The 13,024-nt window shown below is 32.5% G+C and overlaps 2 protein-coding genes across 7 annotated transcripts in view; both read right to left on the reverse strand.

Annotated features, from left to right (window-relative positions):
* Positions 1–1,880: 1,880 nt before the first annotated feature.
* Positions 1,881–7,064, reverse strand: LOC109853630 (cyclic GMP-AMP synthase). The gene is made up of 11 exons (XM_020425932.1): positions 6,771–7,064; positions 5,507–5,650; positions 5,099–5,272; positions 4,866–4,957; positions 4,645–4,777; positions 4,366–4,512; positions 4,061–4,219; positions 3,565–3,684; positions 3,304–3,490; positions 3,059–3,166; positions 1,881–2,000 (listed from the first exon to the last, which is right to left on the reverse strand). The coding sequence occupies exons 2-11, from the start codon at positions 5,618–5,620 to the stop codon at positions 1,972–1,974; spliced, it is 1,263 nt and encodes a 420-aa protein (XP_020281521.1). The 5' UTR covers positions 5,621–5,650; positions 6,771–7,064; the 3' UTR covers positions 1,881–1,971.
* An 823-nt stretch (positions 7,065–7,887) lies between these two features.
* Positions 7,888–13,024, reverse strand: part of LOC109853613 (uncharacterized protein C1orf112-like) — a 14,845-nt gene continuing 9,708 nt past the window's right edge. For 5 of the 6 annotated variants that reach the window (XM_020425897.1, XM_020425896.1, XM_020425898.1 and 2 more), the window contains 11 exons: positions 11,875–12,101; positions 11,562–11,716; positions 11,162–11,346; positions 10,480–10,625; positions 10,275–10,380; positions 10,002–10,167; positions 9,661–9,895; positions 9,240–9,561; positions 8,865–9,065; positions 8,348–8,758; positions 7,888–8,260 (listed from right to left, as the gene is read on the reverse strand). In XM_020425897.1, the coding sequence (XP_020281486.1) occupies positions 8,042–8,260; positions 8,348–8,758; positions 8,865–9,065; positions 9,240–9,561; positions 9,661–9,895; positions 10,002–10,167; positions 10,275–10,380; positions 10,480–10,625; positions 11,162–11,346; positions 11,562–11,716; positions 11,875–12,101 (2,373 nt within the window). In that variant the 3' untranslated portion in view covers positions 7,888–8,041. The remainder of the gene's footprint in view (positions 8,261–8,347; positions 8,759–8,864; positions 9,066–9,239; positions 9,562–9,660; positions 9,896–10,001; positions 10,168–10,274; positions 10,381–10,479; positions 10,626–11,161; positions 11,347–11,561; positions 11,717–11,874; positions 12,102–13,024) is intronic. The other variant, XM_020425903.1, reaches the window with a different exon arrangement.

Raw genomic sequence — 13,024 nt, forward strand, 5'->3', positions numbered from 1 at the left:
GAGAAATCGACTCAGCGTGACATGACCGTTAACAGGGAAAAAAAGAACATAAATACAGGCACGATGTGTGTAAGAGTACAGGTGTGTCATCGGTTGGTGTACAAGTGACTGGACTGAGTAATTATCGCAGGTTATATTTACTTTCTAATGCATTAGATCAGCACGTGTTCAAGGATATGCTATTTTTATGTTTCTTGAAAATGTGCTCGCATATCAGAGTGTTGAACCAATGATGGCAAATTATCTTATCAATAATATCGCATCCAAGTGCGTCTAGGTAGTGAGACTGATTTTTTTTTTTTTCATAGGTAGTGCGTATAGAAGATTTGTTGGCCAGTAGTTAAAAATTGGTTGTGTGCAATAATATCAAGGCTGTGTTGCAGAAAACACAAAATATAATAGTTGAGAAAACAAGACTGTTGAGAAAAGTAATGCATAATATTTAATGTACAATGAAGATTCAGACGTTTATCTTTTTTGATATGGAGACAACTGGCCTGATCACAGAGAAGGTAATGCCGAAAGTCACGGAGATTGCAATGATTGCAGTTACAAGAGAATCAATATGTGCCAGCAGTTACAACTATGAGCCAAGAGTTATGCACAAGTTGGTGCTTCCAATCAATCCAGAAAGATGCATACCGCCAGTAGTAGAACGTATGACAAGTAAGCTTACACCAAAGTTTATTTATTTTTATTTAATAATCAAGAATAATCGAAATATATAGATTGCTAAACGTAGAGACAAATATCCAAATTGTAAATGTGTATAAATTTATACTATATAATTTGAAATATTTAATGTTCTATATAATTGCATTAGTTACTGTAATGTTCTCTCTTTCCTAACTTTTAGAGCTATCCAATGAGGAGATGCAGTTATTAAAACCTATTAGATGTGAAGTGTATGACCTAATTTCTCATTTCATAAAGCGCTTTACTCCGCCAATTTGTTTTGTGGCGCACAATGGCAAGCAGTTTGATTACCCAATATTTCTATGGGAACTTAAATGTATGGACAAGGTAAGTAATTTATAGAATATTAAATTCTTTATGCTTGTTTAATAATTCCTTACGAAAAAGAATTACTGGCAGTAATATATTGCGGCAGTGGTACGAAAGAATTACTGGCATTCTGTGTAATTGCCAGTAATATTCTCAGTGATTCCTGTAATACCTAATAATATTCTTGTGTGATTGTCAGTAATATTTATATTACTGACTTTATTTATATGTAATCGGCAATAATTCTTTTTCGTAAGGGATAACATATACACGTAATATATGTATAAACGTAATAAAATGTAATATGATAATATATATAATAGTATGTAATATATAGTATGTAATATATAGTATATATAATGCATATATATATAATGGTACATATTTATTTTGAAGATACTTGAAGATAAAATTCTTTGTATCGACACGTTGAAGATGTTCCAAGACTTTTACATAACAAGAGACTTGGATTTGAGTCGTAGCAGAGACTTAATTATGTCCGAAAAAATTTTGAACGACGAATTTAACGAGTCATTGTCATTGTTAGACATCGAAACGGCGAAAGAGGTCACTTCTTTCGTTGAGACGGAATCTCAAGTTCCGTCCACTTCAATTCCCCACGATCACGCATACAGTAAAACAAAAATTGTAAAACAAAACAAACGTTATAGAAACGAAAGGAATAATGTTGTTGACGCTCGGTCGTCAAAGAATCGCAAACGAGAAAAAACGCCAGAAGATCAAGTGATAAGAAAGGACGACATAATAATAGTGGAGCGACCCAAAAAGATGAATATTCCAAGAAAGAGATTGGATTTTGGATACGAGAAGCCGGTGAATCTGAAACTCGAAGCCATTTACATGTCCATGTTTCACTCAAGCTTGGAGGGTCACCACTCCGCCGAGGCCGACTGTATCGCCATGTTGCGTTGCGTGACCAAAATCGCCGATTTCTTTCTCGAGTGGTCAGATAATTACGCATGTCCCTTGATTTCCTGCGCAAAAAAATTTTAAGCAATGTTACAAACAATACAATGTAATTTAACTTAACAAAAGTACCTTTTCTATTAGTCTTAAAGTGAGACTAGCTGTGATAACAAAAAATTATATACGATTGTTGATCTTCGTATAAATTTACATCACATAAAAAATTTCGTATATAACTTTATTACATTAAGTACAATATTAACTATATATTATTGCACAGAATTCATTATATATACATATATATATATATACCAGTTTTTTTCATATAAATGCATTTGGTATAATATATTTTAACACTGCATGAATTGACTTGTTGATTTACTCGGTTGCGGTTTGTTGCGTTTATTTACAATGTATATAAATTTTAGTATTCCATAATTTCTTGAAAGAAACTTTTTATTTCAATGACCGTGGAAGAATGAAAATAATTATTTTCATATATTAAGACTGAATTAAGGCGTGCTGAACGTAAGCTCGCCGTGAGCATAGATCTAAGATATAGTGAGATGGTGCAAGATTACACTTCTATATATCCAAAGAGAGACTACTGGTCTCTTTATTTTAATAAATACCATAGGAGGATTTATCTCGCGAACGAGAAAAGAAAGAATATGCAAAAATAAGATTATTTTGCTAAAGTTTTTAAGCTGAGAAAATTTATATCGAGCTTTCGACCACACACACATTAACGTTAGAGCATGAAGGTTTAAACACTTTGTTTTCTTATTTATACTGGCGTTTTGTGTTGTAACGTCGTTTTTAAAAAATATTTTAGTTAGCAAAGAAATCAACCTTTTTAGCGGATGTTTTATCTCGTATTTATAATTTCGTTTGTCATTTCTTTTGTAGATGCGACCGAAAAAAAAAAAAAAAAACGAAAGCAATCGCTCTCAAGTTTGTTCTCAACTTGTAAATTTTTAATTATCGATTCTTCGAGCGCTCTAGAGTATATACATTATATACTGGTATAATATACTATATAATATATACTATATAGTATCTACATAGTATATATATATATATATATATATATATATGTATACATATATATATGTTGAACACTTACCGTTTTGTTCGTCAATTTGTTCGTTCGCAAATTCGTTTACCATTTCTTGATAATTTATATTGTTTGATGATAAATGGCTGCGTAACATAGACAATTCGTCTGCAGGCACTGTAACGAAATTAATTAAAGCAAAACCGCACGATGTTAATTTGTATAATTTATCAAATATATTTGTAAAGAGAGAACTACAAATAATATGTTTTAATCGATTCCGCACATTGCACGAAAAATAAATTTATACTTACATACATATTCCGCTATCGCAAACTTATCTGTTTTTATATTTCTCTCGATTTTTTTAAGAATATTGTTTAATTTGCCATATATATTCCTTATTTCATGACCGTTCATTCCCTCGAGTAAATTTACTGCATCTACCCAATAAAAGTTTATTTTTCCATTTTCAAAAGCGTGGCAAAGTTTTTGTAACATCTAAAAACATCGTAATATTGCAGTTTTTATCATAACGAAAGATAACTTTTAAGAAGTGTAATATAATACATTACCGTAAAAAATAAATAAGTATACGATTCTCTAGAATTTCTAAAAAAGTCTTGTTCATGTAAGCATAAAATTTCAATGTAATAACTTGCAATATTGCTCAAGTTCTGCGTATCCCTGAATTTCTGTAAAAATGCAAGTACTATATAATTTATACACTTTATAGAATAAAGTGATTTAGCAAACATATATCAAACATATTGAAAATAATTGTAAACAAATTTCAATTTAAGTTTTTAATAATTTGTGTTGTTCATTAAATTTCACAACTTTTTTTTTTGTAATTTAAATTTTTTAAAGTGGATTTGCGTAGTGTGATATTAAAACTAAAAAAAAATAGACTAATATTATAAATAAATAAATTACAAAGTGTGTGTACATCGTTAAAAACGATTATAAACTTTATTTTAAAATATATTAATAACAAAAAACTAAAACTTAGAACTATTACATATATTAAAAATAAATAAATTATAAATTTCTTATTATTTCATATCGTACCTTCAAGTGGCGTATTATAGACTTCATACGATTTGCAGTGCTATATTCATCAAGGAGATCTTTTTCGAGCTCATAAAAACTCAATCGCCAATGATGATGTGGCGAAAACCATGACGAATTGTATAAAGGTTTAGGAATCGCATACCAATATCTAATTGACTGCAATGCGTGATTTTAATCAATTTAACTGGTTTCTCGTAATTTTTTAAATTCATTATTAACTTTTACTTGATTATTTAGTTAAAATGTACAATATATTATACTGATGCAGTATTATATATTATTTTTCGGTATATATTACGTACGGTATAATTTCTAAACTTAAATTCTGGTGGTGGATTACACATTGAAAATGCTAGTGCGGGAACTAGATCTATATCAATATAATTTTCAAAATCATTAAGTTTAAATGATAAGGTGAAAGCCGGCCCCGATTTCCGTTTTATAAGTACCTATAAAACCCCGAAATATTATTAATTTTATATTATATATATATATATCGACAAATTTTTTTTGTAGCTCAAATTTTGCTTTTTAACTTTACAGAAAAACATGAGATTTAATATAAAAAAAAAACAACTTACTGGGTATGGAAGTTCTTCCAAAACAATTCGATTATTCGTCTGATCAGCTACTTTACCTAAAACGCCTTCCATCCAACTCCGGAATTTGTCTTGGTTCAAATATAAGTCTTGATCAATAAAACTTTTCATTTCTCTGGTTTCAGAAAACAAAAGTTGCGTTTTTTTTTGTTATAAGATATTACAAAAAAATTTTTTAAATTTAGTTTTCAAATAAGATAAACCTGTATGCTTTGTCATCAGACTTTAAAGCCTTCAGTATATCTGTACCCTGCCTTATGCGTACTACAGTAAAACCAGGACGATCTGTCGTAAACTGTTATATTGATTAAGTAACATAATAATTATGTTAAGTAATATAAATATATTGATTAATTAATATTAAAAATAAAATGAAAATCGTATAAAATACTATTTTAATGTAATAAAACTTCGCGTTTGGAAAAACTTCTGTTACCTTCTCAAAATCTTTGTCTTTTAAAGGTAACTTGATAATTAAGTTTAGGTCAAATTCTTCTGGTGCTCCAACGCGAGTTTTTTTGAAATAGCTACCCGTATAAGCGGTTCGTTGATAAGTTTGTTTAAACAACGGGCTTTGGCTTTTCATAGCTGGTATCAATTGTTGTAAAATCTGTACGACATGTAATATGTAAATTCATGCGCACGAGTATATTATTTATAACTTACTGCGATTTTAGGGAGTAATAATGGGTGCATTCAGATACACGACCGCTCAGCGGCTAAGTAGCAATCGACTGTGATTGGTTAAACTTTAGATTAAAATAAGAGCCAATCACAGTCGATTGCTAATTAGCACACTGAGCGGTCGTGCTTCTGGATGCACCTAGTGAAAATCTTTAATTACCAATTGCAACTGCTCATTGATGGTTGCCTCGTGTGAAGAAGATCTTAGACTTATAAACATATTCATTTTATTATATACCGTATCGTCATTCAAATATTTTTTAATTGTCTCCATTGCAACGAGTTATATAAATTCTCTAGTGATCTGAAAAAGTGAAAAAAAAAAAACACTCTGTGAGCGCTTATGACAAAATCATAAAGTTTATAACAATCAGTACGGTTTTAGATTATCTTATGTTTCATTATTTTAATTTTCTAGTTTTCGTTTTATTTTAGATCAAATTAAAAACTCTCCAAAGAAAAGCAAAATCATAAGAAATCGAGAAATAAAGAAAATACTATATTTAAAGATGGTTTTGTGTTTCACTTCCTGTTTGCATTCCACATTTCAGAGAAATATGCACACGCTAACAGTTCAAAGAATAATATACTTTATTGTCACACATTTATAAGCGCGATAAATTTGTTGATAAAACATTTCGAAAATCAATTTTAGCTGCACATATTCTCAAGTTTTTTATTATTCTTTAAAAATATTTATTCTAATCCACAATTTGTAAATAAATATGTTTTATAAATGCTAATAATCAATTTTAGCTGCACATATTCTCAAGTTTTTTATTATTTTTTAAAAATATTTATTCTAATCCACAATTTGTAAATAAATATGTTTTATAAATGCTAATAACAGACGATAAATCTTGTTAAAAGAAAAAAATTTTTGTCGATTTATTTTTGTGATAAAACACATAAAACAAGACATACAATATATTTATTTTATTTTTTTATATAATTTTATTATAATACCGTGGATTTTGTGTTATTACCCGATAAAAAATTTTTGATATATAATCATATATACTTATACACAAACTAAAATCATTATATCTAATTATGCAAATTTATACGGATGTATTTATTATAAATTTGCATAATTGATATAATAATTTTAATTTGTCTATAAGTATATATATAATTATATATCACAAATTTTTTACCGAGTAGTAACACAAAATCCACTGTATTATAATGAAATTATGTAAAAAAATAAAACAAATATAATTAGACAATCAATAAAATATATGTGAGAAATAGAATCTTCATAATTACTGTATTGTACATTATAAATGATATATTATTGCTAACAATAGAACTGCAAGCACACACACACACACATACACACACACACGTATATATATACACACACATATATATATATAGATATAGATATATGCAAATATACAAAATCTCTTGCTTATACTCACCAAGCAACAGATATTACTCTAGCCAAATTATCTGCATGAAAATGTGAAAAGCTCACAATTTTCTTTTTAATTATCAATTTCCTCTATGAATTATCTAAAATGGATGTAAAGTTGATGATGTGGAAAAATCTTATCACACGTTCGCTGATACGTTCTAGCAAATGTCCTCCACTTCTACTGAGCACTCACAGCTGTGTATCGCCTTTATATCATCATTTATACATCACACATATACAGGGTGTCCCAGAATTGCTGTACAATCTCTCGTAGGCAGGTAGAAGGAGATCCTGAATCATTTTTAAAATGGTTCAGGACTTTTCGACTCAGTTTTACTCCTTCTACCTGCCTACGAGATATTGTACGGCAATTCTGGGACACCCTGTATAACAAGTCAGTGAATGGCATTGATAAAATGTGCTCAGATGTCGCTCCATTCTAGAATTCCCATTGTATCGATATATATCAATTTTCAAGCAGTGTGATTTATTAAATCTTCGCGTACTTTTGTTTTTCACAAAAAGATTTATAGTATCAAGCTGTTTTCAATGATAAAGTGACACTCTTTACGAAATGTGGGACTCTCCCTTTCTTTCACACACACATACACATCATGCAAGATTTTCAATTGACTAAAGTAGTTATCTTTTGTAAATAAAACCTTATGTGCTATGACCTAGCGGTAGCGGTAGAGTATAAGTAATAAAAAGTAGTTTTAATTATTGTTAGTTTTGTTAATTTATTTATTTACATGTTTACAGATATTTTTTGAAAATGATCAAAAAGAATAAATAATCATCAAAACGTCTCATCATTATTAAAACTACTTTTTATTACTCACCGCTGTGGATCAGCTCGTAAAGTTCTTATTTAAATTTGAATTTCCCCTATGAGCTTGTTAGTTCCCTTACGAAAAAGAACTACTGCCGATTACATATAAATAAAGTCAGTAATATAAATATTACTGACAATGACATAAGAATATTATTAGGTATTACAGGAAACACTGAGAATATTACTGGCAATTACACAGAATGCCAATAATTTTTTCGTACCACAGCCGCAATATATTACTGCCAGTAGTTCTTTTTCGTAAGGGTTGATTTACTATATCTTCTTATAAATATTTTTCAAAACAATTTTTCAATGTAGCTTTTACTATTTATTACTTTTTTGCTCATTTATTATTAGAAAATGACGATAGTGTTTTGTTATCGCAAGCGAATTCTTTTCATATTGCGGAAACCTACAACCAATTTAGAAAAATTTCATTTTCAAGCTCGATGAATTGCTTGCAGAACGGTTATCAATTTTCCACAGATTGCGTCACTGATTACGGCTTGGCCTTCGAGAACCTTCTTTAATCCTCCGTACAGCTCCTCTGCTTGTTTGTCCAAGTGGATCATCATCGGTGAATCATAAGAATCGTGCGATATCGCTATATCGTTCTCCTCATCCTCTAACCTTGGTACTTTCTCCTCTCTTTCGAATTCCTTATGTTCGTTTATTGTCATTATTAATACTCACGTAAAATATTTGCGATATCTCGCACCACCGTATCATTTATTTGTTAAACTTACGTTGTATTCGTGACATGTGTGCTTGTGGCAATAATCTCGAGCGATTCTAGCCACGTGTCTGAGATAGTCCTGAGCGTCTGTGAAACCTTTGAGATCGTAACACGGTCTCACGGACAAATACGCCTGTACGATGCTGCTGACGGTTGATATCTTGGCCAGAGCCTTTGCTATCCTTGCGACCAGATCCTCCGAACATACATGTCCCACACACTCAAAAGTCCTGAGAGCTTCTTGACGAACCCAGGGATCGATATCGTCCAGAAAACGAGCAAACAGCTTGATTAAAGCGGAAGCAACGTTCTTGGTCTTGCAACGATCGAGATTCTCGACCGAGCGTTGCAACAGATGACAGACCTTGATTCTATCTCGCAAAGGCAGATAGACGGACAAGGACGCGATAGACGTTAGAATCTGAGAAATATCAAATTTGAATTACACGTGTAAGATTGGTATGTGCTTGCTTGTAAACAGCACAGTCGTAAATTAAATGAAAAAAAAAATAGAGATTGTTTTATACCGCATAAAAAGCGTCATCCTGAAGACTTTCGAGACAAGTGGCGTCAAGCAAGACAACAACCAAGTCGGACAGTACATCCAGTTGTTTGCCCTCGCATTTGGCAATCGTGTTTTCCACAAACTTCCAGATTTTAATTAACGTCTCGATAACTTCCTCGTTGTTTTTGTAATCTACCGCTATCATCACGGACAGGAGTTGCACCTGATATCATAATTTTTAGCTCGAAAGTTTTCGTAACGAGAGAAAGTTTGCGTAAAATTATTGAAAAAAAAGCACAATTGAAAAATACAAAAAGTGTTCATACAACACATAGAATTGTGTGTTATTTGCAAGAACAAGAACAGAGACACACGTTTAATGAATACGCCATCTTACAAGGCGGTTCCAGTTGCGAGCGGAAGGACGTTCTTGCAGATCTGAGAAAGCTTTCGGCAAATCCTCGAGTTTACGCTTCAATCGATCCGTGGGATACTTGATTTTCGTCGCTAGCGCATACAGGACGGGTGCGTGATACGCATCCTGATCGACAATACAATCTAGCAATTTGATCCTTGCGTTGTCAGTCAGCAATTCGAAGAGACTCGTAATCACGTTGTCTAACATGATCGCTTCTACACTGTCGCGTCTTTTTACAAAGACTGCGGAGGTTTTAATCAGCTCTTTAACGTAACTGGCGCACAGTTCGGAAGTGCCGAGTCTTAAACAGGCAAAAATGTGACAAATTAGCCACGAGAATGAGATGTACTTTCAATCGTTGACGTAGACGTTATATTACGCTGTAATAAGCTTCCCTCACTTGCCGATAAAATACCAAACGTCCGCGCTCAGCAGGGAACTCCAGAGATAACCGGACAGCAGGTGTTTCAACAAGATCTGCTCGATGGACACGTGAAAATCTTCCGGTGATATTTTGCTCACCAGACCGCAAATGCGCACCAGAGTCGCCTCATATATACTGACCAGTATCGGCTGTTCGCTGGTTTCGCACTTGAGTGGCACTCGCAGCTCTCCGACGCAAATTTCTTCTTTAACTTAAACGAAATAAAAAAAATTGAGCAAATGATTGAGAAAAATGATTGAGCTTTGTAGTAATCGTGTGACTTTTTAAAATTTATGTATTTATTTTGTCACACTTACTATGTTCTATATGTGTAAGAGCAACGTCCAAGATCGAATCTACGTTCGTCCAGAGACGTACGTGCGACGGCAAATCACTCAGTTTTTTTATGACGGCGATCGTTAGCAGATGATAATTCAATCGATCCTGATGGAGCGAGACACGCTTGCCATAGTCGAAATATACCTGTGAAATGCAAGTAATTACAAAAAAAAAACACAACATTATTGTCTCACTTCTTTAATGTGTTTAAATTTTTTTCGAGAAACAGAAGAGAGAAATCACATACATACTTCTCTGAAATGATTGGTGTGAGAAGTAAATAAAAGAGCTAAGAAGAAAGCAGCGCCGACTGAGATTGTCTTCTCGCCATCTCTTGTTAAACGCAAGCACGAATATCTAAAATAGAAAAATGAGTTTTTCTTTAAAAAAAAAAAAAAAAAACAATTAGGAGAATTATTTTGAGACTAAAAAAGTGTAATAGTAGCATCGCATTACCCATGTAATTGGGCCAACAGTTCCACCAAGTCCGGCATTGTTTTTTCCGTGAGAAATGTGCCGTAAGCTGTCGTTATTTTCTCGAGAATCTTCAGTAAACGCGTGGCAACCATCGCGCTTCGTTCCGCCTTTTTACTTTGCTGATCCTTTGTCATTGCAATTAATAAACAAATGAGTTGAAACAAATAAATTATAAGAAAAAATTGACAGGCCCAGAAAAATTATGAAATATCCAGTAAAAAGACCTTACAGCCTGTATGATCCACGGAAGGAAGTGGTTATGCGATAATTATATATTAATTATTTTGGACGTTTCGATCATTTATTTTAGATCATCTTCAGCTGTTTAACAATAAATTACAAAATTAATATAAAAGAAGATAATGATTTATCCGCGATATAACAATATACACACCTTATCTACTCGAATCCAGATGACCGCTAACACATGTCAGTAAGATGTGTATATTGTTATATCGGATAAATCATTATCTTCTTTTATATTAATTTTGTAATTTATTGTTAAACAGCTGAAGATGATCTAAAATAAATGATCGAAACGTCCAAAATAATTAATATATAATTATATAACCACTTCCTTCCGTGGATCATACAGGCTGTAAGGTCTTTTTACTGGATATTTCAAATAAATTATGCTTATATTGGTAATGCGTTGATATACCTTGACGGCATGCAAAAGAGAAGACACATCTTTTATCATTCGAACGTAATGCGTCGCGACGCTGTTCCGATTGATTGTGTGCTGATGAGCGACGGCCAATTTGGCGAACGCCTCGGACAGTTCGACGAAGGTCTTGGTGTCCATTCCATTTGTGAGAGAAGCGACGCTACCGTACATATCGATTACTGAAAGTCCGACAATTTAAAGTGGCGTTTTTTTTTTACTATTTGCTTCAGTCAAAAACAAAACCATAAGAAATTTATGTATTTCTTTTTTTTCTATTACATCGAAGTGCGCTGAAACTCTTGGAAGCAAATGCACTTACGCGATGTAAGATCGAAAGTGGAAACATTTCTCAGGTTAAAGAGTCGTTAGGACGTAATGGATGGATCGCTCTCACCTTTCGTCAACAGCTCCGTTTCCGATTGCACCTTCGTGTCGAAGACGATTACACTGTTCAAAGTGGCAAAGAATAGATTGAAGATCGCGCCCGCCGTCGCGAACAGATTCTTCAATTCTCCCGCGACACTGCCCAGCAACGATCCGTATTCCGAGCTGAATAATAAAAAAAAATAAATAAACAAAAATACTAGCGGATGATTACGTTTTTTATTGAAAATAAAGAAGAGGGAAATAATTTATTTGTACGCTACAGATTGATTTACTCTTAATTAGGAAGAATTAGATGAGTTTAGGTGTGTATGTCTGTGTACCTGGCTTTGCAATGCTCGAAAACGATCTTGATCGCTTCCGGCAAAATATCGCATAACGATGCAACATGGACAGCCCGTACTTCATCTAACGCGCGGATGTGCTCCACGCATTTTGACCAAAACGCGAGCAAGCCGTCGCAGACGCGCAATTTGCATTTGACATCTTCTAAAAAGTCGTCGAGCCTCGCTTTATTGCTCGTTATTGTATCTCTTATATCTTTTACAATCTGTCGTGTCGGAAAAATAAAAAACCACCATGTTAAAGATAAAGATGACGATTGTCTGACCTGAAGTAGCTATCGATAAACTTCTTTATGCAAGGCACAAAAGTAAATTAAACTTTCAACAATATCAGAAAAATATTAGAAAAACAATATTAGAAAAAAATATTTTAAAATATAGATATAGAAATAATATATAATATAGATATAGATATAGATATAGATATGGGTGATTCTCTGCCCTTACGAAAAAGAACTACTGTCGATTACATATAAATAAAGTCAGTAATATAAATATTACTGACAATTACATAAGAATATTATTAGGTATTACAGGAATCACTGAGAATATTACTGGCAATTACACAGAATGCCAGTAATGTTTTCGTACCACTGCCGCAATATATTATTGCCAGTAGTTCTTTTTCGTAAGGGTGCCCTTACGAAAAAGAACTACTGCCGGCTGTGTGATTATTACATGCGGCCGTGTGATTAATATGGCGGCTCTGTAATGATATTACAGATATTACTAGATATCGCTCATATATATATTATACAGATAAAAATGATGTATTATGAGCGGAAAGACATCATTGTAAATAATCTAGCAACTTTTAAAACATTTTTTCTCTTTGGAAAATTTGTACAAAAATATTTTGTATTGGAAGAATCCAACAAAATATTTTTGCAAAACTGCTAATAATTATTAGCGTGTGATCCGCATTATCTGCGTGTGATCCGCACACTCAGTGGTTATTACACACAGTAGTTTTTCCAATAATATCTAAAGAGCGAGTAATGTCCCTCTTGTATTCCGCTGCTAAAAGTTATTACAGATACAATAATATTCGCCTTGATCATTACAGAGCCGCCATATTAATCACACGGCCGCATGTAATAATCACACAGCCGGCAGTAGTTCTTTTTCG

The sequence above is a fragment of the Pseudomyrmex gracilis genome, unplaced genomic scaffold (assembly GCF_002006095.1).
Source record: "Pseudomyrmex gracilis isolate BER0280 unplaced genomic scaffold, ASM200609v1 scaffold_51, whole genome shotgun sequence".
Lineage (NCBI taxonomy): Eukaryota > Metazoa > Arthropoda > Insecta > Hymenoptera > Formicidae > Pseudomyrmex > Pseudomyrmex gracilis.

What these genes read in the sequence shown, in the direction of transcription:
- LOC109853630 (XM_020425932.1), bottom strand. Translation starts at nt 5,620, where the DNA reads ATGGAGACAATTAAAAAATATTTGAATGACGATACGGTATATAATAAA. An exon ending in TCTGATGACAAAGCATACAG is followed by an intron (nt 4,778 to 4,865) that starts GTTTATCTTATT and finishes TTCTGAAACCAG; the next exon opens with AGAAATGAAAAGTTTTATTG. An exon ending in TTAAGTTTAGAAATTATACC is followed by an intron (nt 4,220 to 4,365) that starts GTACGTAATATA and finishes CACGCATTGCAG; the next exon opens with TCAATTAGATATTGGTATGC.